Source organism: Harpegnathos saltator, unplaced genomic scaffold (genome assembly GCF_003227715.2).
Source record: "Harpegnathos saltator strain DR-91 unplaced genomic scaffold, Hsal_v8.6 scaffold244, whole genome shotgun sequence".
NCBI classification, from domain to species: Eukaryota; Metazoa; Arthropoda; class Insecta; order Hymenoptera; family Formicidae; genus Harpegnathos; species Harpegnathos saltator.
This window is the reverse complement of record NW_020230033.1, coordinates 649,446-672,978: the sequence shown is the minus strand read 5'-3', so window position 1 is coordinate 672,978 and position 23,533 is coordinate 649,446. Positions and strand designations below refer to the sequence as shown.

At 34.4% G+C, this 23,533-nt stretch overlaps 2 protein-coding genes across 11 annotated transcripts in view; one reads left to right on the top strand and one right to left on the bottom strand.

The window, feature by feature from the left end:
- Window positions 1-23,533, bottom strand: part of Ecr (ecdysone receptor) — a 385,687-nt gene that overhangs the window by 5,794 nt on the left and 356,360 nt on the right. For 9 of the 10 annotated variants that reach the window (XM_025298887.1, XM_025298888.1, XM_025298889.1 and 6 more), the window contains 2 exons: window positions 21,148-21,420; window positions 4,524-4,700 (listed from right to left, as the gene is read on the bottom strand). In XM_025298887.1, coding sequence (XP_025154672.1) covers window positions 4,524-4,700; window positions 21,148-21,420 — 450 coding nt within the window. The remainder of the gene's footprint in view (window positions 1-4,523; window positions 4,701-21,147; window positions 21,421-23,533) is intronic. The other variant, XM_025298895.1, reaches the window with a different exon arrangement.
- Window positions 15,022-17,613, top strand: LOC105187294 (piggyBac transposable element-derived protein 4-like). The gene is made up of 2 exons (XM_011148023.3): window positions 15,022-15,363; window positions 15,722-17,613. The coding sequence occupies exon 2, from the start codon at window positions 16,534-16,536 to the stop codon at window positions 17,407-17,409; it is 876 nt and encodes a 291-aa protein (XP_011146325.2). The 5' UTR covers window positions 15,022-15,363; window positions 15,722-16,533; the 3' UTR covers window positions 17,410-17,613.

Below are 23,533 nucleotides of genomic sequence, written 5' to 3'. Positions count from 1 at the left end.
AGGTTTATTCTGGTTTATTCCAATATCTTTCTTTTTTTTGTATCACATTATTATAAACAATCCATTTTTCACCCCCAATAATAATACGCTTCACAAAAGGTTCGTTCTTATTGCGTTTTAGTAATAATTCACAAGCTAAAATTCGATCGACTAAATTTCTTACGCTACAGCCCAAACATTATATCTAGAAACTATATCAAGTTGATGCAAATGATTCTCAACGCTGGATTTCGATATTCCTTATATTTCAACAATCTCTCATGTGATATATATAACATGAATTACTTTTTCAATCAGACTGGAGATTTGACCGTTATCAATCTCGATAGGTTTACTAGAACGTTTATTATCAGTAAGATTAACCCTTTGCACTCCGCGCATTTTCTTACCTAAATAACATATATTAAAATTGCAGTCACTTGTAGACAATTAGTTTTCTTCTTTAAGATTTCAAAATTTTATTAAATACTCGTGATATCGGAGCGGATACATTAGAAACAGATCAAATATATTTTAAAATCCGGTAGAATATTGTTATTTAGTTGAGAATGAGCCAAAATATAGTATTTGTGGTAATATTGCGATAATTAAATGTGAAAAGTCATGTAAAAAGTCTTTATGTTTTAAACACTTTTTTGACAAGTATCAATATTGTTATGGTTATAAAGAATAAAATCAGCATTTTCTTTTTTTGTTGTGGTTAATATTATTAATTTTGCTTTCAAAACTTATTAATTTTTCATATTTGTATAGGAAGCACGAGCGAAGAGGTTGCCGAGTATTTCGTTTAGGAAACCAGTTATGACAGAGGGCACCAGATAGATGGATCGAGGGAGATGAGGAGTGGGCGGAAGATAGTAGAAAAAGACAGTAGAACAAAAAGTAAGGAAGGAACAGGAATGACGGGCAGACGTATAAAAGTGTTAAGTCGCGTGTCTACATTATATAATATACTTTATACCGATGTTTAGCCAAATATATTCTTATTCGTGAAATCCAAGACACTTCTTTCACTTCGCCTCACAAGGACCCAAGAAATCCCACATTTGTTATGTATTTCTTCTTAAAATATGCAGACACTCATATTCACATAAAGCAATTCTTACAGAAATCTATTACTGACTATAATAAATTGACTGGTGACAATAAATAATTTTACCATTTATATGAATAATAACAATATTCGTATGAGTAATTATTATCACTAGCTAGTTTATTACAGTTATTGCAATTATTACAATTATTGGTAAACTTCTGTTAGTGAATGTGTTGCGGAATGTCAAATAAAAAAAAAATATCCAGTAACCTGCGTTTATGTATTAAGTTTATATTTATGTTTATGTATTATATATTAAGTTTATGTAATATGTTCTGAATTATTTTTATACCTGCGTTCAAAACATGTAAGTAGATGCTCATTATTTGCATAACGATTAAGCGCTCACGCATATTAACCGAACACTTTGTTTAACACTTTGGTATCACTTCCGCTTATAAATTGTAATGTCCATATAATTTAAATATAAAACAATATATATAGATGGATTCAGAATAAGAAATGCTAACATTTCTGTCATATAATGAATTTGATAAATTAATAATTAAGCCTGACATGGTTACTTTGTTAATTGTTAAAAATATTTTTTCATCAATCAAGCCTATTTTATTTTTTATAAAATACTATACAATTTTTGTTTAAAAAGTTTCGGTTAAAAAGTTATTTCCTATCTGCAATAGTTATCGAGATAGCATAAAGAGGATGAAACTTTGAAGAGTAATTTTACCCTTTAAATCTGAGCCATTGATGATAACAAAAATATAGGTCTCTTATTTTCGGCTACTCTACAAATATGCCAGATTTCCTTGAAATCGGAGACATACACTACGCGGATGTTGCTTGTTAGATAATACAGCCATTGCCGTATCGAAACATCATTGTTTGTTGTCATCAGTTAAGATATCTAGTATCTATCTATCTTATTTCTGAATTTTCTCCATTCGATGCAGTAGAACAAAAATAACGAATTATGTTGTAACACTAAGCTGTGACCAATAACGTCTGAATGGAGACGCGGTCTCGCGTAAACCATATTAGAAGCAATAACGCAATAACAATTAAGAGAAGCACACATGTATGCTTCGTATTTCGATAGCTAAAGTGCGGAGCACATATTACAATAATCGGCAATGAATTTAGCATGAAGAAAAATGTTGTTTTACAACTCTTGCGCAATTTGCGCCAACTTTCAGTGGCCAGCTGACTGACCAACCAATTTATTATATAATAACGAGCGATAAAAAGAAAAGCGTTATGTATTGACAATGACATATGAATCAGAAGGCGGTAAAGGATACGAAAATAAATTATTTGGTATAATAAAATGTGTTATTTAAATTCTTTTATTAGGTGTATTAAATGAATAATCCAATTTTTTCAGCTACGTTCAAGGTTTATTTTAAAAGAAAGTAAATTAAATTGTTCAATCAAAGTATTCGCCGTTGCTTTCTATAACTTTAAGCCATCTTTCAGGCAGCTGATGAATTCCGTCTCGGAAAAATGTTACGTCTTTGGACACGATAAAGTCGTCAAGCCATTTTCGGATCTCATCCACTGATTGGAAGTGCATATCGAACAAGGCGTGTTGCATCAACCGGAACAAGTGATAATCGGATGGAGCAATGTCTGGTGAATACGCCGGGTGCTGCAAGACGTCCCAGCCAAGACTCATTATGGTGTTTTTTGTATTGGAAGCAATATGTGTCCTGGCGTTGTAATGCAACAATTTCACTGGACGTTTTCCTTTGCCAGTATACGGGCGTTTTCGTTCCAATTCTTGACTCAAGCAGATTAATGGACGTTGGGAGCAGTCCGCAGTACCTGTTTCACCCAGTTCCAACAACTCATAATAAAGCACGCCCTTGATATCCCACCAAATGCAGAGAAGAACCTTCTTTCCGAGGCGATTGGGTTTTGCGACCGATTTTGATGATTCGCCGGGATTTACCCATGACTTTCTGCGTTTCGGATCATAGAGTATCCATTTCTCATCGCCCGTAACAATTTTCCACAAGAAAGACTTTCGATGCTGCTTATTGAGAAGAGAAAGACACGCTGCCACTCGTTGAGTTTTGTTGGTTTCAGTGAGTTTATGCGGAACCCATTTTTCTTCTTTCTGGATCTTTCCCATCTCATGTAGGCGTTCGGAAATCATTTGCTGCGTTACTCTCAATTGTTCTGCAAGCTCTTTTTGTGTTTGGGCCGAATTCTCAGCAAGCAGTTGTTCCAAACCATCATTATCGCACTTCGGAAGGCCTCCAGGGCATTGTTTGTCGATTAGACTGAAATTTTAAACCGCTCAAACCAAAATGCGCATCGTACGATACAACACCTTCGCCGAGAAAGGAACAAATCGATTCGCACGCTCTTTTCGCATTTTTTCCTTGTTGGAATTCGTAAAGAATGCAGTGTCGGATATGCACCTTATCTGTTGCCATTTTCGACTGTACTGAACTGAATACTTTTGAAGGTTATGTTGGGCCTTTCGTCAAACTATATGTTCTTTTTAATAGCTATATGTCAACATTGCATAATCACAAAAGAGCGGGAAAATCTATTCAATTTAATATTGATTTCATAACTGCTTAAAATAATTTGGATTATTCATTTGTACACCTAATATTAATCCAAATGTCACGCGTTAAAGCGCTTCTTCATCAAATATTTAGGTAGTTTTGAAAAGAATCGTTTGATATGAAATTGAATTCAATAGTTGGTCTAGTATTCATTTCGTGCAGAAACTTATAAACGGCCGTCGATCGAGTTATAGGGGTTTTTAAATAATTGGGGTTTTGCGTCTAAGGTCCTCCTATGCGTTCTTCATGTACGCAACCAAATCTACTCTAGTTCTCTCATGATCAGAATTCTACAAATTCACGATTGTTCTCCATACATTTTCTGTTAAATAAAAATTTGAAGATTCCGCTGGCCAATCTAGAATTTCAATGTGCAGATGTTGTAAATTACTCTTGCATTGTACGAAAAGTAGATATAAAGGTATGAACAACACTATTATTCTAAATTAATCAAATTGTTAGCATATTCTCTTTTGCGTAAATTCTGCGAATGCTAGAAAGTAATACGTTCTCCGAACTTGGACAATATGTTCAATCCAATCCTATATACTACGTAAATGATACACTCATTTCGATTGCAACGAACATATCTTGAATTTAGTCGATGAAAATGAGCGAGCTTTTACAGATGGGAGCATCGATCAACTATTGAAAAAAAATATTTTTCCATCGATTTATAGATAGTGTACTCCAAACGTTTTGGTAAAACTGTGCATTAATTTCTTCAGAGCAAACGTGATGCAGTTTATACTTTTACTCGCGATGCATCAGTTAAAATTATTTTTCGGGCAACATGATAACAATGCAAGTCTTCTTCGTTTAATCGTCATCGCGCAACCGTTCTAAGAATAGTAAATTTGATGACATCGAAAGGAAAGAATTGTTATTACTTGCATGATCAATGATATATCCTCTTCAGCCATTGATAAGCATTTTTTATTTTTTTTCGGCTTATCTATAAGATCCTCCGTCTTTTCCTCTACCCATGGTTTAATCCATTTCGTACCGATTGCATACAACAAGAAATGCGATGTGTGATCTTCCCTGTTATAGACTCTCCTACATCCCTATAATGCGGTCATGGTCGATTTTCGTTAACACGTCTATTTTACGATGTTAAGGTGTCCGTCATTATCTCAGATGACAGGACACGAATGTTAGAAAAGAAACAATAACGAAAGAAACATATGAAGCTTGTTAATTGTTCTTCTTTTTTCGTAGTTAATATCTTTCTCATCTTCTTTCTCATATTTTTAAGCAGGAACACGATATGAGAACACAAAAGAAGCGCGTTAACGTTAGATTCTACTCAGGAGATGATATGTCGACAATTTAACTAATTCAGAATAGTGCTGTCCATGTCTTTCATGTAAATAATATAAGAGTGGTTCACACAATATTCAGATATTGGAATTCTCGATTGGCCAACGAAATCTCCGGATTTCGATTTAATAAAAAATTTATGAAGAAAATTATGAATTTGTAGAATACTATTTATAAGAGAACTACAATAGTTCTGATTACACATGCAAGGAATGTTTGGGAGGACCTTAGATGCAAACCACAATTATTTGAACATCTCTGTGATTCGATCAACATCTGTTTATGACAAATCATTGCACTAAATAGATACTGGACCGATTACTAAGTTCTATTTCACATCAAACAATTCTTTACAGGATCATTTAAATATTTGACGTTTTCGAGCACAACTTTTTGATTAATAAACGATTTTACATAACTCACATTTCATTGTACGAAATAGTTTCATAGTCCTTTTTTGCCTTCTGGCTTACATCCTACTAGCAGAGCTTTTTCATTGCTCGTTATCTATACAGAGTGTCCCAGAACAATCCTTACAGAGCTGGAGGCATAGAGTGGGTTAAGACAAACATAAAAGTTCCATACCATTTTGGGATATGTGAAGTTAGCACCCCAACTTTAGTTCTCGATAGTTCTGATTAGAGTTCTAGCTTCCTTTCGAAGAGTATAAGAGTTCTTTTATATTAATAAAAAGAGTTCCGGCGATCAACAGGATTAAAATAGCAATTGAAAAATGGGGTGCTAACTTCACACCCAACTTCAAGATCGAATTGTTCTGAGTAGCTCATTCGATGTTTTTTGACCAGTACTAGAGTTCTTGATAGATAAAAAGATATTCTGATTTCTTTCCAAAAAATTAAAAATTTTGAAAAATTTAACATCAAGCTCGAATAGTTCTGAATGGTCTATCTGATTTCTTTCGATGAGTTCTAGAGTTCCTGATATAAGAAAAAAATTAAATTCACAGAATTGTTTAAAAAATAATTACTAACAGTATTACCGTAACAAACCTTTGACGTCAAATAACTTTTTAATTACTAGGCGGATCGCTTTCGACCATTATAATTTCTTTTAGAACTCTTAGAATACTATTCAAAACTGCCCTCAGATCTCCTGAGAACTCTGAAAAAAATTTCGCTCAGGACTTAACCAAAGGACCCCACACAAACCTTATGGAAATTGGGTCCCGGTGAATTTGTCTGAAATTTTGGGAAATGGTAGCTTCCGTCACGCTGATAAAAAGTTATCATTGCACCAAATTGATTTATAGTGTCGTTTAGGCGCTAGTGTTGTTTAAAAGTCAGGAATTGTGCGGTATTCTATGGGTAGTATGGGTAGCATATCAGCTGCATATATATATATATGTATACATGTGGGTGTGTATATGTATGTGTGTATGCGTGTATGTGTGTATGTGTCATATATATGTATATGTGTTCATGTATGTGTGTATGTACGGATGGGTGCTGCATGTGCTCATCATGAACAGCGCATCCGATATCCTTCAATGAGACTTCTTCATGACATTCACGATGCTGCAAATAGAGCCCCGCAAGAAAACTCTGCTAATGATTTAAATATTATTAACATTTAAAATAATTAAGTAAAACATTTAATTTTAAAAATGAATATTTTGAATGAATAGTTAAAATGAATACAAATAAAACCGGCCCTTTTCAGGGCCACAAGATGTACAAATTCCGATTGGGCAACCTCTACGTGGTGTACATTGGGTAATGCTAATGCCGACGGTGAAACTTCTTAAAAAATATATTATAATTATTGTTCTATTTCTATGAAAACACATACATGCATACATATTATACATACATATACACAAACATACACACATACATATACACACACATGTATACATGTATATATGTATATGCAACTGATATGCTACCCATGCTATCCATAGAATACCGCACAATTCCTGACTTTCAAACAACACTAACACTTAAACGACGCTATAAATCAATTTGGTGCAATGATAACTTTTTATCAGCATGACAGAAGCTACCATTTCCCAAAGTTTCAGACAAATTCACCGGGACCCAATTTCCATAAGGTTTATGTGGGGTCCTTCCGCTCGCCGGATTTTTAAGGTGGAATAAGTTCTGAACGGTTGGTCGAATCGCTTTCGACCGTCATAATTTCTTTTAGAACTCTTAGAATGCTATCCAAAACTACCCTCAGAACTCCTGAAAACTCTAAAAAAAAATTTCACTCAGGACTTAGCCAAATTTCGCTCGCCGGATGTTCCACCTTAGTGGAATAAGTTTTAAGTTGTTGGTTAAATCGATTATTAGAATTTCTTTTAGAATTTTCAATATATTATCTAAAACTGTCATGAGAACTCTTGGAACTATTTAAAAAAATCTCGCTGGAGAGCGAAATTTGGCTAAGTCCTGAGCGAAATTTTTTTTGAGAGCTTTCAGGAGTTCTGAGGCAGTTTTGGATAGCATTCTAAGAGTTCTAAAAGAAATTATGATGGCGAAAGCGATCCGACCAGTAATTAAAAAGTTATTTGTCGTCAAATGTCTATTACGGTAATACTGTTAGTAATTATTTTTTAAACAATTCTGTGAATTTAATTTTTTTCTTATATCAGGAACTTTAGAACTCATCGAAAGAAATCAGATAGACCATTCAGAACTATTCGAGCTTGATGTTCAATTTTTCGAAATTTTTAATTTTTTGGAAAATAATCAGAATATCTTTTTATCTATCAAGAACTCTAGTACTCGTCAAAAAACATCGAATGAGCTACTCAGAACAATTCGATCTTGAAATTGGGTGTGAAGTTAGCACCCCATTTTTCAATTGCTATTTTAATACTGTTGATCGCCGGAACTCTTTTTGTTAATATAAAAGAACTCTTATACTCTTCGAAAGGAAGCTAAAACTTTAATCAGAACTATCGAAAACTAAAATTGGGGTGCTAACTTCACATACCCACCGTTTTGCGATATTTACGGTAATTATCAAGTTATTAATGAGAGAAATCTCGGGTGGACGTGCGTCGACATGGATGGTTGGAGAAGCGTTGCAGCTATTTGGGCCACAGCATAGCCCAGTCGATCCAGCAACTGTTGCTGGTGTGCGGTGAGGGGAAAGACAACGCGTCGTTATTTGTTTTAGGCTGCGTTCCGATATTCACTACCAGCGCTGAAAATTTATATTTTATATGAGACAAACTATGTATTTTCAGTACTGGCAGTGAACACAGCCTTATTTCGCTGTACCTACTCGTCGCACGCCGCCAACAGTTGTTAGGGGTGCTACTAGCATTGAAAATCTACAGTATATGTGATACAAACTATTTCAGTACTGACTGAGTGAATATCGGAACGCAGCCTAGATGGCCTAGGCCGCTCTGTCGTCTAAGAGGCTGCAACGCTTCTCTAATCATCCATTTTGGCGCGCGCTCACTCGTCAGGTTTCTGTAATAAATAACTTGATAATTATCATAAATATCACAAAACGGTATAGGATTTTTATGTTTGTCTTAATCTGTTCGATGTCTCCACGAGATCTGTAAAAATTGTTCTGGGATATCCTGTATAAGTATCGATAAACTTGTCGATAAATTGTTCGATTAGAGGCTAACCACCGAAAGCATAAGCAAAAGTAAGGGAACATTTTTTCTCTTCACTGCTATTTATTGTATGTAGTTCTGAATTGTGTGTTATTCCTTTCATTATAGCAGGGTCACGTCTTTATTCTGATATCAATAGCATGACATTAATAAAGCAAGTTCTTGTGTTTAGACAGAGTGTTTACTTTTATCCAATAATTATTGCACTTCGTTGTCATCAGATTTTTGAGCCGGCCGAGATGTTAAAATTAAAATTTCTATTACAAAAACGTGTCTTTGACACTACGTTTTACAGGTTTTGTGAATCAACTTCGCCAAGAGCAAAGAAAATTATTTCAGTAGTATTATTTTGCAATTGGAATGCAGAATGTAGAATGCAGAAAGAAGACCTCAGAATCCTTCAATTTTTAATTTGCTACATTTTGTAGCAAATGTTATGTAGCAGTACTATGCTATTTATACGTACTTTGCTTGATATACATATATATATTAGGTGGTAGACTTAATTTCTGCCGCTCGCTACTAGAGGGTGGCGGCTCCAACGCTGGCGAGTTTCGAAGGTGAAGTCGCATGTTTGTTATATTATGGTTTAGACATTGCTGAAAGTGATTCAGTCGTAGGTTAGATTTCTCGACGCCAAAGAGATTTTCCAATCGATTGAAAATGAACCGTGATAAACTATTTTTCCGACATATACTTTTTCACTACTTCTAACTCAAGAAAACCTGAAACGGAAAGCTGAAACGCATTGCTTATTGTCCGAAATGTATGGTGATGAAACTCCATCGGAAAGAAGATATAGAGTTTGATTTGAATGCTTTCGAAACGGTGATTTTGACGTAAGAAACAAAGAACATTCCGGACAGCCGAAAAAATTTGAAGATGTTGAACTGCAAGAATTGCCTGATGAGAATCCAGCTCAAACGCTTTTAGAATTGTCGAAAGCGTTAAATATTACTTTAATGACCGTCTCAAAACGCTTGCATGCCACAGGAAAAACTTACAAGAAAGGGATATGGCTACCATATGAGTTGTCAGAAAATGCCATTTTGAATCGTTTGTCTATCGCAACTTCTTTGCTTGCTAAACAAAGAAAAAAAGAGTTGTTTGTTGTAGCGTATCATGACTGACGATGAAAAATGGATTTATTTTTATAATCCCAAGCAGAAGAAATCATGGGTGGAGCCTGGCCAACTATCCACTTCAACACCGAAGGGAAATATTCACGGGTATAAAATTTTACTCTGCATTTAGTGGGACCAAGAGAGTGTGCTGTATTACTTTGTATCCAAATGAAATCGTTATAGCTAATCGCCACCAACAGCAATTATGCCGATTGAGTGACGAGTTGATTAAGACACCATCCGTAGCCATCCATCGACGCAAAGTCATTCTTTTATAACGCTCAACCGCATGTTACAAAAAGTGAAGCAGACACTTCTAGAACTTGAATGAGAAATCCTTCTACATCCAGCGTACTCTGGACAGTAGTCAAGTCTGGAGACTTGGCACCATCGGATTACCATCTTTTCCGGTCGATGTAATACACACTTAGGGACACATATTTCTCCAGTTACAGAAGAAATCCAAAAATGGGTGGATGAATGGATCGCCGCAAAAAGACACTGCGTTCTACCTATTCGTGGAATTGCCTTGTTGTCGGAGAGATTGAAAAAAGTAGTAGATAATAGAGGAAATTACTTTGATTAAGATTCATTCATCTTCCCTTCAAAACAAATCAATTTTGGAGACGAAAAATGACAGAAATGAAGTTTATTACCTAATATATAGTGATTGATTCGTAGTGTCTATATATTTGTCTTTTATCTTATAACTTTGTAATCTTCCATCTAACCATTAATCACTTTGTTGGCACTGAGAAACAGCATCAACTGACCTAAAATGGCAACATATAAATCATACTTGATTTTCATAAACGTCGGTATTAAAATGTTTTTCGGGTGGCTGAATATGATTTGAGGTCAAAATATGAAAATTCAAAATAACAAATCCAAAATGGCTAAAAAATATATCTGATTTTTCGTGAAATTCAATATGTAGGAGTTTTCCAAGATGCTGAATATAAATTTCAAGATTTAAAATGACGGATCCAATAGTAGTAAAAAAAAGGAAATTATGATTATTGTGAAATTTGATATCTAGAGATTTTTCAGATTGCTAAAAAGGAATTTAAGTTTAAAACTTGAAAATTCAAGACAATATATAGCAACTAGATTTTTTTCAGAAATTCAATAAAGAAATATTTTGGATCCGCCATTTTAAATTGCTATGTTTTGACTTCAAATTCTTATTCAGTCACCTAAAGAACTCCCAGATACCAAGTTTCATAATAATCAGATAGATTTTTATTTTTTGGTCCACCATTTTGGATCCGCCATTTTGAATTGCCATATTTTGACCTCAAATTCTTATTCAGTCACCTGAAAAACTCCCAGGTACCGAGTTTCATAATAATTAGATAGATTTTTTTGGTCCGCCATTTTGAATTGCCATATTTTGACCTCAAACTCTTATTCAATAACCTCAAAAATCTTAAAATATGATTTTTATGAAAATCAGACCAGTCAATACAAAAATAAACGATGTGCACATTAGTGCGTCAATACCATTTATGGCACGTCTTTTTTTGACGGAAAAGTGCGTCAATCCCAACTAAGCGGTTAATTATTATTTTGTACAGGGTAAATCGGGAAGAAAGGATATTTTGAGAGACAATAGTATGGATTATTAGAAAAAAAAAGTTAACATGAACATGATTAGTATTCTCAGCAGTTTCAACAATACAGCTATTTAAGCATTTGGATACTGCTATTCGCACAAAGGAACGGCGGAGAAGGTCCGCCGACGGGTGGAGGATCGAGGGCAGCGCCGCTGCCGCTGCCAGAGGCGTACGCCTGGAAGCACAGGCAGCGGCGCGGGCTCCTTGGACGAGGAGCAGGGACAGGCATGGAACCACCACCACCTCCACCACCACTAAGGAGGCTCATGCTCGCACCGCTGCATCTGGTAGGACACCTATAAGGGCTTGTGTCCCTGCCGGATGTTGCAGAAAAGGGACAGGACAGGGCGAAGGATTCTTTCCCAATCCTCAGCGCCTCCACCACCGAGTACTAACGGACGGAGGACTGATCATCTAACTCCCCGCTCACCGATTCCTCCACTGACTTTTGGAAATTTCAAAATCATCAAATTAACAAAAGTCAGGGCGCTATTGTAACAACATATTCTTGAGACCAAGTAGAACAAAAAAGTCTAGTACCACTTTTTCTTCTGACAAATAGTTAGCGAGATATCATAAGTTAAATATTGAAAAAGTTATCAAGTTTTCCTTACATATCTCAAAAAATATTAGGCAAATAAAAAAATGTTTCAGACAAAAGTTGGTTAAATTAATTGGTAGAAAAAGACGGTGTAATCAAAAATTGTGTTTCCATTTAAGAAAAGTAATAATTAGTGAATATTTCGAAAGTGGTGCCATTTGTAAACAAAATAGTTTAGTTATTTTATGTCCCCTTTAAAATCATACAACTTTTGTCCAAAACATTTTTGCTGAAAATGCTTCGTTGAAAACTTATCTAGGTGCGATTTTTAAAATGGAACACCCTGTATATTAAACAATTTTAATTTTCAATCTTAATTATTGAGTACTTAAGAATGTCATAGCAGAAATTTAATAAATCGACTTCTTATAATAATTTTTTTAATTAATATTTTCAGAAAGATCATGTCTAAATTTTTTGAAGACTGTTCGAAAATTGGCAATATGATAGTGAAAATAAAAAAATTATCAAAGTGTGTGGGATTCTCAGAATAACACTCTATCCAGTCAGTTGAGTTGCCTATTATTTAGACAGATATGTGTCCCTTCTGCATTTTTTGTTTCGTATTTCAAATATTTTACATAGTTGAAAAAATGTTCTAAGTTCATAGCAAGTGTGCATTATTTTAATGTTAGATTTTGATCTTTCATTGATTATCACTATAATGGTTATATTATCGCAAAAAATAAACATCACTAAAGGTACCATACTTTAACGTGCTGTATACAGGGTATCTCAGAACTTTGACACACGGGCTCCGTAGGGACATAGAACTAAGTGAGAAGAACAAAAAAGTCCTGTGCCATAATGTGAAAATCGTAATAGTTTTTTAATTATAACAGCGCAAAGTTAGGCGTTTCCACGCCCGTGTGCCAAAGTTCTGAGACACCCTGTATATATATTTTGCATGAATTATAGTACAAAGGATGTTTCTTTTTAGATTTAATACATTTTATTAAATATACAAAACCGATTTGATCAATGAATTAGTCTAAATAAATTAATGCTTTAACGTCAATAAATATTATTGCTTCCCATATATATAACTTCACTATTTAGTTTAAAAAAAATAGTTTCTGGTAATTTTCTTATTTTAATAAAAAATAAAACTTTATTATTTCATTTATATTATTTTAAAAAACAAAGCTGCATTTTTCGTATAACTGGTAGTCTTTTATACTGTATAGTGTTGCCATATCCATCCAGTATGACATTTATTGTTCCATCATCTACTATTTTACTAACTACAACCAGTTGTTTAAATTTAATAATAAAATAAGAAATGCTTATGAGCTCTGACAATGGCCCATGCTTAAGATGTATTACTATCAAGGTTGGAAAAGAACGTGTTACTTATAACATCGTTACAAATTACTTTCTATATACTAACAACTTGATAGTTTTTTTCATTAAAGTAAGGATAAGATAGTTATCCCAATTATTAACCAAGTAACGTTATCATGAAAATAAACAAATTAATTAATAATGTATAATAAGATAAATACATAAAATTGATTTCGTTAGATAACTATAACATTTGAGATTTTAGTTGTAAGATGATTTCTCAACAAGTGTAAGAATTATTTAAAGAACAGCATCTCTTAAGATAAAAGTCTAGCTCTTTCTTCTTTTATTACAATCCATTACCTCTCAGTTCTCTCTTCTTCCTCCTTTTCCCCTCTTCCTTCTCTTTACATACTAACTCGATTGCACAAAATTAAAAAATGCCTTAAATAATCGTGTTACATTTTTCTAATTTATGAAAAAATCTCATTTTTTATTTATAATATATACATATTATAAATATATTTTTATTTATAATAATTCATACTTCAAAAATAATTCATAAAAATGACTGAAATATCATTTAATTACATTATAATTCAGCTAGCTTTCTTCTTAACTAACCCAGCTTTCTTTCATTGGATATTTACCATAACATACATAGTAAATATGCCATAATAAATAACCAATGGAGAATTATACACACACACACACACACACACACACACACACACACACACCACACACCCACACACACACCACCACCCACACCACCACCACACACACACACCACCACCACCACACACACACACACCACACACACACACACACCACACACACACACACACACACACACACACACACACACACACACACACCACACACACACACACACACACACACACACACACACACACACACACACACACACACACACACACACACACACACACACACACACACACACACACACACACACACACACACACACACACACACACACACACACACACACACACACACACACACACACACACACACACACACACACACACACACACACACACACACACACACACACACACACACACACACACACACACACACACACACACACACACACACACACACACACACACACACACACACACACACACACACACACACACACACACACACACCACACACACACACACACACACACACACACACACACACACACACACACCACACACACACACACACACACACACACACACACACACACAACACACACACACACACACACACACACCACACACACACCACACACACACACACACACACACACACACACACACACACACACACACACACACACACACACACACACACACACACACACACACACACACACACACACACACACACACACACACACACACACACACACACACACACACACACACACACACACACACACACACACACACACACACACACACACACACACACACACACACACACACACACACACACACACACACACACACACACACACACACACACACACACACACACACACACACACACGCACATGTACACGCACACACACATACATACAATTTTTTTGGGTATAATAACGAATATAATCATTACTTTTGTCGTTATATTGCCTATATAAAATACGCATATACAAAATATGGGTAAAAAACGTATTCCAAAAAAAAATATGATATAACATGATAATAATATTTTAACAATTCGTTACTCCTTAAATAACGATAACGGTAACAAGTCATTTTTTTCAATAGATAACGGTCAATGGATAACACATTAATTTTTAAAAATAATTTTCCCAACCTTATTTTTATATTATTTACAAAACATTTGTACGTGCTAGAATGTTATCCCGTAGAAGGCACATGGGTGCGAATTTGCACCTCCTGAAAATTTCAAGTTGAGTATTTAGAGACAAGTGAGAACACAGGTCTTTCCCCACTACGTTAAATATGTGTGAGAACTCCAATGTCTGATACCATGATATACAGTGTCAATTGCGCTTTACTCTCCGAGAGGCAAACGTCGAAAGTTGATGTTGGTGCGTATTCGCACCTGTGCCTGTAGACGCTGTAAACTTGGTGCTCAATAAAAATTACAGGAAAGTGTTTTTTGATACGTAGCAGCTTCATTTTGCGAAATGTAAGTAGTTTTTTACATGAATAATTATTTCCTTATATTTTATACACTATAAAATTAAATTTTCTTGATAATTATAGAGTAAGGAAGGGTAATATGGAATATGCCGGGTAATATGGAATACCATGTGGGTTAACCTGAACTATTATATTTTAGCCAATACGGTCCGAGATAATCGCAAAAATAAAAATGGTATTCCATATTACCCTTCCTTACTCTATTTATATGAGTATATTAGTGATCGCATGAACTTTAATCGTCCTGTTAAGCTTATAATTGTTGTTTTAATGAATTTTTAATAAAGTTATCAATTATGAAACCAGTAAATTTTACAATAATAAACATGTCAAAATTTAAACAGTTTTATGGAATGGCTGAAGAGCGTCGGTACAATTTATGTACAACTTCATCAGTGTGTCAAGTCATCTTAGAGGACTCGTTTGATGATGATGATAGACGCAACTCCGATGATGAAGATATCAATTTCGTTGTTTCGGGTGACGAGAGGTCTGATGAAGAGGAAGGCAACGACGGTAAAGAGAGTGGCGAAGAGGAAGGCGAAGAAGAAGGTGAAGAGGATGATTCTTTGGAGACAGAGGCTGAACACGCATCGAAAAGGCAAAGACTGATAACCGCTGCTGCGCGGTAGCGTTCAAGAGGCCGTCCTCGGAAAACAATGAAAGCGAGTCAATCCGTCATGAAATGGTGTACTAATCCGCCTGATAGACGTGGCCGACGTTCAAGCGGGAATACAAAATTTACCGCTTCTCCGAAAGGCGAAGCCTTAATGCTAAGAGCCCATTACAGGCCTTCCAGGTATTGTTTACAAATAATGTTGTGGACAAAATCGTGACTCATACAAATGAAGAAATTGTCCGGGAAGTCGCACGTTTACGAGCCGCGAATTTGATTATTCAATCTTATCATATACCGACAGATGAAATTGAAATTAATGCATTCATAGGCGTCTCTTATTTTAGCGCAATTTACAAAGAATATAAGTTAAATACGTCAGATATGTGGTCGGAAGAATTCGGACGCGGTATTTATAGAGCGACATTTTCTGAAAATAGATTCAAATTTTTAATTCATATGCTCCATTTTGATGATAAAAACACACAATTACAGCGGAGGGCGACTGACAAATTAGCTCCGATTCGAGAGCTCTGAGAAATGTTCATGCGAAATTGTATTGATAACTATGAGCCTTCACATAATTGTACAATCGATGAACAATTAGTTTCTTTTAGAGGCAGATGCTCATTTCGCATATATATGAAAAACAAACCCGATAAATATGGATTAAAAATTCTTATGTTGAATGATTCAGAACATTTTTATATGGTGTCGGCGATTCCGTATGTGGGCAAAGTAACACCACAAAATAATGATTCTGTACCAACATACTTTGTTCGTAAATTAGTTGAAATGGCTTCTATTACTGAAACTTGGCGCACTCTTACTATGGACAATTGGTTTACGTCAGTGCCTCTTTTCGAAAAATTAAAAAAGGAACGTCAATTAAGGGCTGTTGGGACAATCAGAAAAAATAAAAAAGAGATTCCATCTACATTAAAAATAGCAACTGCAGTAGACTCATCTCGTTTTGTGTTTACACCTGATCTGACGTTAGTTTCTTATGTTCCTAAAAAAAAACAAGAAGTCTTTCTATTATCTTCTGTATACCATAATACGAATATAAATGCAACAACGAATAAACCGCAAATAATTATGGATTATAATGCTTGTAAAGGCGCTACCGATACGTTTGACGAGAAATGTCACATATACTCTGTTGCACGACGCACGAAAAGATGGCCGCTAAAATTTTTTTATAACATGCTTAACCAAGCCAGCATCAATTCGTGCGTTTTATATAATTTACAGGCCGATAACCCAATACTTTCTCGTTCGAAGTTCATAAAAAATCTGGCTATGAGTCTTGTTGAGCCTCACTTACGACGCCGCTTAGAGATGCAACGTTTGCGACATCATATTAGAAAAATAATTAGCAAATTGTTACGCGTTGATGTACCAGCCGTACAATAATTCAAGATAATAGAAGAGACACGAGTGCGGTGCACTTTGCGAGCATGATAGGGTAGGGCGCACTCGCATGAGATGTCCAAAATGTGCGAAGCGCATTTGCGATGACCACAGGTCAGGTTTATGTACACTATGCGTAAATGCATTCCAATGAAATACTAATATGTTTTGTATACTTTTTCTGTGTTAATAATATGAATAAAATTATTTTCTATGCATAAATCTTTCATTTTTCCCTATTTTTACACTTCAAAAATATCTAAACTTCGAAGCACATGAAAAAATATTTGTTTATATTTTTTTTACTAAGGTAATTTTTTTATTTCAGTACAACATCTTAACTGTAAAATCCATTAAAGTCTGTTTTATTGTATCGCATAACAAAAAAATACAGAAGAAATTGTAAAAATCGACTTTTGTAGAAATGACCTTTTATAAAATTAATATTTCTAAAAAATGTAAGAGTTTTTACGAAATTTGAATAGCACCAATCGATTCCTGAGGAAATTTTACATAAAAAAACATGGTCAAACTTAAATTTATTTATTACTGTATCGAAGATATAAGAAAGAAGTTGAAAATTGAAGATCCCAATTCGCACCCGTGTGCCTGAAGTGAGTACGGAAATGGAGTGTGCCTCCCACGGGTTATATTTACTAGCAAACACTGAAAATAATCAACAGTCAATAAGCGACGATATTTATGATGATGACAAATTGGCTTACGAACATATCCAGCAACACAATAATTATTAGACAAAAAAGGCAATTAAGAATTATTATGTACAAATGTTAAATTTTGATATAGACGTAATGCTGACTGTAATGTTAAAATAAGACATTACAACGCTAGATCGGAATATGTTGTTATAAAAACATAAGTATATTCTTTAAAAACTTAAATATGTCAGTCTTTGTTTACTGAAAGTCATTTACATAAATATACTATATATTCAACGTCAAAATGACATATGCTTGTTACTCTGATTATAATCAGTCTGTCACAAACAGTCGTGATATAAGTTTTAATTTTTACTTTAAAGATTTGAAAATCTGTCATAAAATAAAAATAGATAAAAAAATTGCAAAAAAAATTTGGCAACTGAAAGAAGAAAAACCACTCATATAATTAGTATAAAATGGCTCTCAGTCGCTGGGGAATGCAATTTGGTAAATTCTTGGTGTATTGAAAGGGTTTTAAAATAGGGGTTTAAAATAATGAAAAAACATAAAAATTAAACTTAACTATATTATAATTATAAAGATAAGAAAAGATGGATAAGAGTATTGATTTAGCGTAGTTGAATTCAAACATAGCATAAAAGAAATGACACATAAAAGAAAATTGTTCTGCAAATACTTCAGTACTGTAGAAAATTTTCGCTGCTGAAATGTTCAGAGGAGTTCATAATATGATTTCGAGATACACATGGTGTGGATTTTATAAAATCATATATATTGATCTCTTTAATATGATCGGTATTAGAATATTGAACGCGTTTTCCTCGAAATTACTTTTGTGAAGCTTGACTGGAAAATATCTAAAAAGTTGTTAATCTAATTGACTTCTACCTTGCAGTCATTTTTCTGTCATCAAATTATTCGTTCATATATATCAGGTATGTAAATATGAAACCGGAATTTTTGTATAGAAAATACACGTTTATTGTATAAAAATGATAAAAAATATTTTATTCGAAGGGCGATATTGCCCATATTGCTAGCTATATATTTTTCCCACCTGTCTGACAATTTGTGGATGCCACGCCAAAAAAACTATTGCTCTTTTGAGGCAAACTAGTTATCGAGCAATTTTTGTACATTTTCGGAAGAAGTGAAGCGCTGCTCAGCAAGTGCGTGTCGATACGAATAAGTAATCGGACGGAGCCAAATCTGGTGAGTAAGCTGCATGCGAAAGTATTTCCCAACTAAACGCCTCAATCATTTCCTTGATCAGTTTTGCTGTGTGTGATGGTGTATTATCATGAAGCAAAATCACTTTGCGTTGCCTTTTTTGATATTCTGGTCGTTTTTCACCCAAAGCTTGATTCAAATCGATCATTTGTTATCGGTAGCGTTCAATATGAACGGTTTCGCCAGGTTTTAGCAGCTCATAATAGATCACACCATCCTGATCCCACCAAACACAGAGCATTGTCTTCCGTCCATAGCGATTTGGCCTTGCAGTCGATGTCAATGGTTCGTCTGGAGTTACCCATGATCTTTTACGCTTAGGATTCTCAAAATATATCCACTTTTCATCGCCAGTCACAATTCGATGGAGAAATGACTTTCTTTTGTACCTGGCGAGCAGCATTTCGCAAGTGGTTTTTCGATTTTCCTGCTGTCTTTCATTCAGTGCATGTGGAATCCATTTTCCCATCTTCTGGATCTTTCCCATGGCTTTCAAACGTATGGAGACGGCTTCTCGTATCACATTTAATTGATCCGCGAGTTGTTGTTGCGTTTGAGCGTCATCCTCATCCAACAATGCTTGCAATTCGCTATCTTCAAACTTTTTCAGTGGTCTTCCACGTTCTTCGTTTCTCACGTAAAAATCGCCACGTTTAAATTTTTTAAACCATTCAAAGCACTGTGATTTACGAAGCGCATGCTCATCGTAAGCTTCGACAAGTATTCGATGCGATTCTGCAGCAGTTTTCTTCAAATGGTAAGAAAATCAATGCTGTCCGCAAATCGTAGCTTCCAGGCACAAAATTCGACATGTTCAACACTATTACAAACTATGCTGTTGTATGAAACTTGTATTGTTGTAAGTTGAAAATCTTTGTCAGATGTCAACAAATGGAAATGGCGCCAATGACGCGGTTTGACGGTAACTACATTGACAGCTAGGGCCATCTATGGGCAAATTCCGGTTTCATATTTACAGACCTGGTAGGGTTTCTTTTCAGAACATAATAAGAAAAACACAATAATGAAATTAATTTTTATCGAAAATTGTTTATTTTTTCTTCAAAAAATTATTTAATGAAAAATTATTTTATATATTTTTATACAAGAAATCATTATTATGTAATTTTTAAAACTTTGCATTATTGATTTTAGATTAACTATTTAGAAACTATCCGAACAACGAGAACATATCTTTCTTGAGAGATTTTGTTTGTTGAAATTTCTGTTGAAAAAATTTCTGTCGAAAATTCTGTTGGAAATTCTGTTTGTAAAAAATATACCTTTAACGCTTTAAGAATTCTCCATGCATGAATGCATATGCGTATATATGCGCTCAAACTAAGATGTTCGCTACAATCTATGAGCAAATATGTATGTGCATTCAGAATTCATTATAAATTATTTTCAGAAACTTCAGTTGTATATTTATTTTCTTAGTTTGTTAGTAATAATTCTAGTTATAAGTTTTATTATATTATGTTGAAAACTAATTTTTTCTACTCTATCTGACATTGCTAGTTATCAAATTAATTGTTTGTCAATCTTTCTGAGTTTCAGTCACACAGTCACATAGAGCATATTCTTGTATTATATTTTTTCGTACTCAAAAGATTAAGTAAAAATATGAAAAGCTTTTTAAAGCCTTTAAAAAGCCTTTCGTACTTATTGTACAAAATATATGTGGAAACATACATTAAAAAATACTTTTTTTTTAAAGTTCTAAAAACTTCTTTATTCTCAGGCTTGTTTTACTTTTATAAAATAAATATTCATAAATCAATAATACTGATAATATATAAAGTCGAATATAAAATGTAATACGTACAGTTATTCTTTTTAAGTCTTCCTCGCTCGGTTGCTCAAAGTCACATTGGAAAGATACCAGCCTGTTTATCAGTTCGTCCTGCTCTGGGCTGATAGGCGTAGGTGTCGGCGGTTTTACACAAGCATAAGGACTAACGGGGGTAAGAATGCCACTACTTCCAGACATGGACAATGATTCAGCTTCTGCTGGCTCAATTTTAACACCCATTTGATCACCCATGCCGGCATTACCTGGTGAGCCATTCATCGTTGTACTGTTCGGCTTGTCCTTTTCCTGTAACAGAACAACGATAAATATATAAATGATTATATAAGAAATACTCCTAACTTTAAAAAATTGAATATCTTTTCGCATCTTTTTCGTAAAACCTACAACGATTTGAATCAGTTCAGAAGTATTTAAAAAGTTATATTACTATATCGATCTATTATGCAAGTTAATCCGATACTTTTTAGTTTTATCCATTTCTTATAATCTTATAAACATTTTGAGTTTACATATTTCCCCATCTTAATCCTAGTGCAGTTCTTAAAATTTATATTTATAAAATGTCACTTAATATAGCAGAACGCGGGATTAACACAATCACAGAAATCTCAGAAATCAACAGAAAACGTAATGAACATCTATAAAAAGTATATTAAATATATTCTTTTCAATTCCACAAAAATGTTGCTGAAATTGTTGATATAATTGATATAAATAATGATAAAGATTCAATACCTCATAAAACGTGCAAAAAGTAAAAATTTTGTAAATGTTATTTCGTTCTTTAAGAGCCGGTTGTTCCACCTTCAAATAAACTATCTGGTAATTTAACTAATGGTTAAATAGCTGACTTGCATTGTTCTAATTCGATGTTTCTTTCGATAAAATTTGTTTCTGGTAAGTGACTAATTCTGAGCGATATATTACACGGTATTTGGAGTACCGTATAAGCCACTTATCTGGCAGATAAATACATGATGAGGATAGAAAGCGTATGATGCAATGGTTAGGTTATCCGAAATATTATTTATTATATTATATATAATTTATTATATATTAAAATGGGACCAGAATTGTACGAAAATAAATTTCTTTATGATAATAAAAATGACAACGAAGAATTTAGAAATAAGGATGGTGATTCGCAAACAATATACAGTTCGTCCTCGTCTAGATTTATTTAATAAATATGATGATATGGACTTTTTAAGACGGTTTAGATTTTGCAAATGCATTGTCCAGATAATTTCCCTCTTTCTCTTTTCTTGGTTCAGCCACCTATTAACATAAATTATTAAAATATTATCATTCACCATATATTTGTCATGTATATAAAGGTTATATCTTATCTGTATTTTATTAATATAACAATATAACATTTTAATATAACTTTTTAAGCTAATATAATTATATCTCGCTAGATTATAAAAGTTATAACTGTTAAATCCATCATGACAGATCATATACTAGGTGCGCAACTAAGTTTCCGGGTTTCACACATGGATGGCGCTAACGACACATGTAGTCGACATACGTGTCTGAAGTTGTGTTTTTTTATAGCTTGGACATTTGTTAACAATAACCAGTCGTAATACCAACATATATCGCAACGCAAAAATATTTTTTCTAACAACGAAGATGTCGAGTTTTGTATCAAATAAACAGCATTTGCGGGAAGCTTTGCTTTTCTGCTTTAACTTGAAAAAAAGTGCAGCTGAAGCACGTCGTTTGTTTGAGAAAGCCTACGGCGAACATGCACCATCGAAAACTACCTGTGAAGATTGGTTTAAACGCTTAAGAAATGGCGATTTCGATACTGAGGACAAGGAGCGCTCCGGAAGACCAAAAACAATTGAGAACGCCGATCTGCAAGCGTTATTGGATGAAGATAATACGCAAACACAAGATCAACTTGCGGAGGCATTAAATATGACTCGCCAAGGTATTTCCAAACGTTTACATTCCATGGGAAAAATTCAAGAGGAAGGAAAATAAGTGCCGCATGAGTTGACTGAGAGACAGATGGAAAATCGAAGAGCTACTTCCGAAATTTTGCTTTTGCGACATGAAAGAAAGAGTTTCCTGCATCGAATTGTTACTGGCGATGAGAAGTGGATATATTTCGAGAATCCCAAACGCAAAAAATCGTGGCTTTCACCTGGCGAAGCATCAACATCGATGGCACGGCCAAATCGCTTCGGAAAGAAAACAATGCTCTGCGTTTGGTGGGACCAGAAAGGAATCGTGTGCTATGAGCTGCTGAAACCGGGCTGAAACCGGGCGAAACTGTCAATGGGCATCGCTACCGACAACAACTGATCAATTTGAGCCATGCATTGCTCGAAAAACGGCCAGAATGGGACACGAGACACGAACGAGTGATATTGCAGCATGACAA

What these genes read in the sequence shown, in the direction of transcription:
- LOC105187294 (XM_011148023.3), top strand. Translation starts at nt 16,534, where the DNA reads ATGTTCATGCGAAATTGTATTGATAACTATGAGCCTTCACATAATTGT.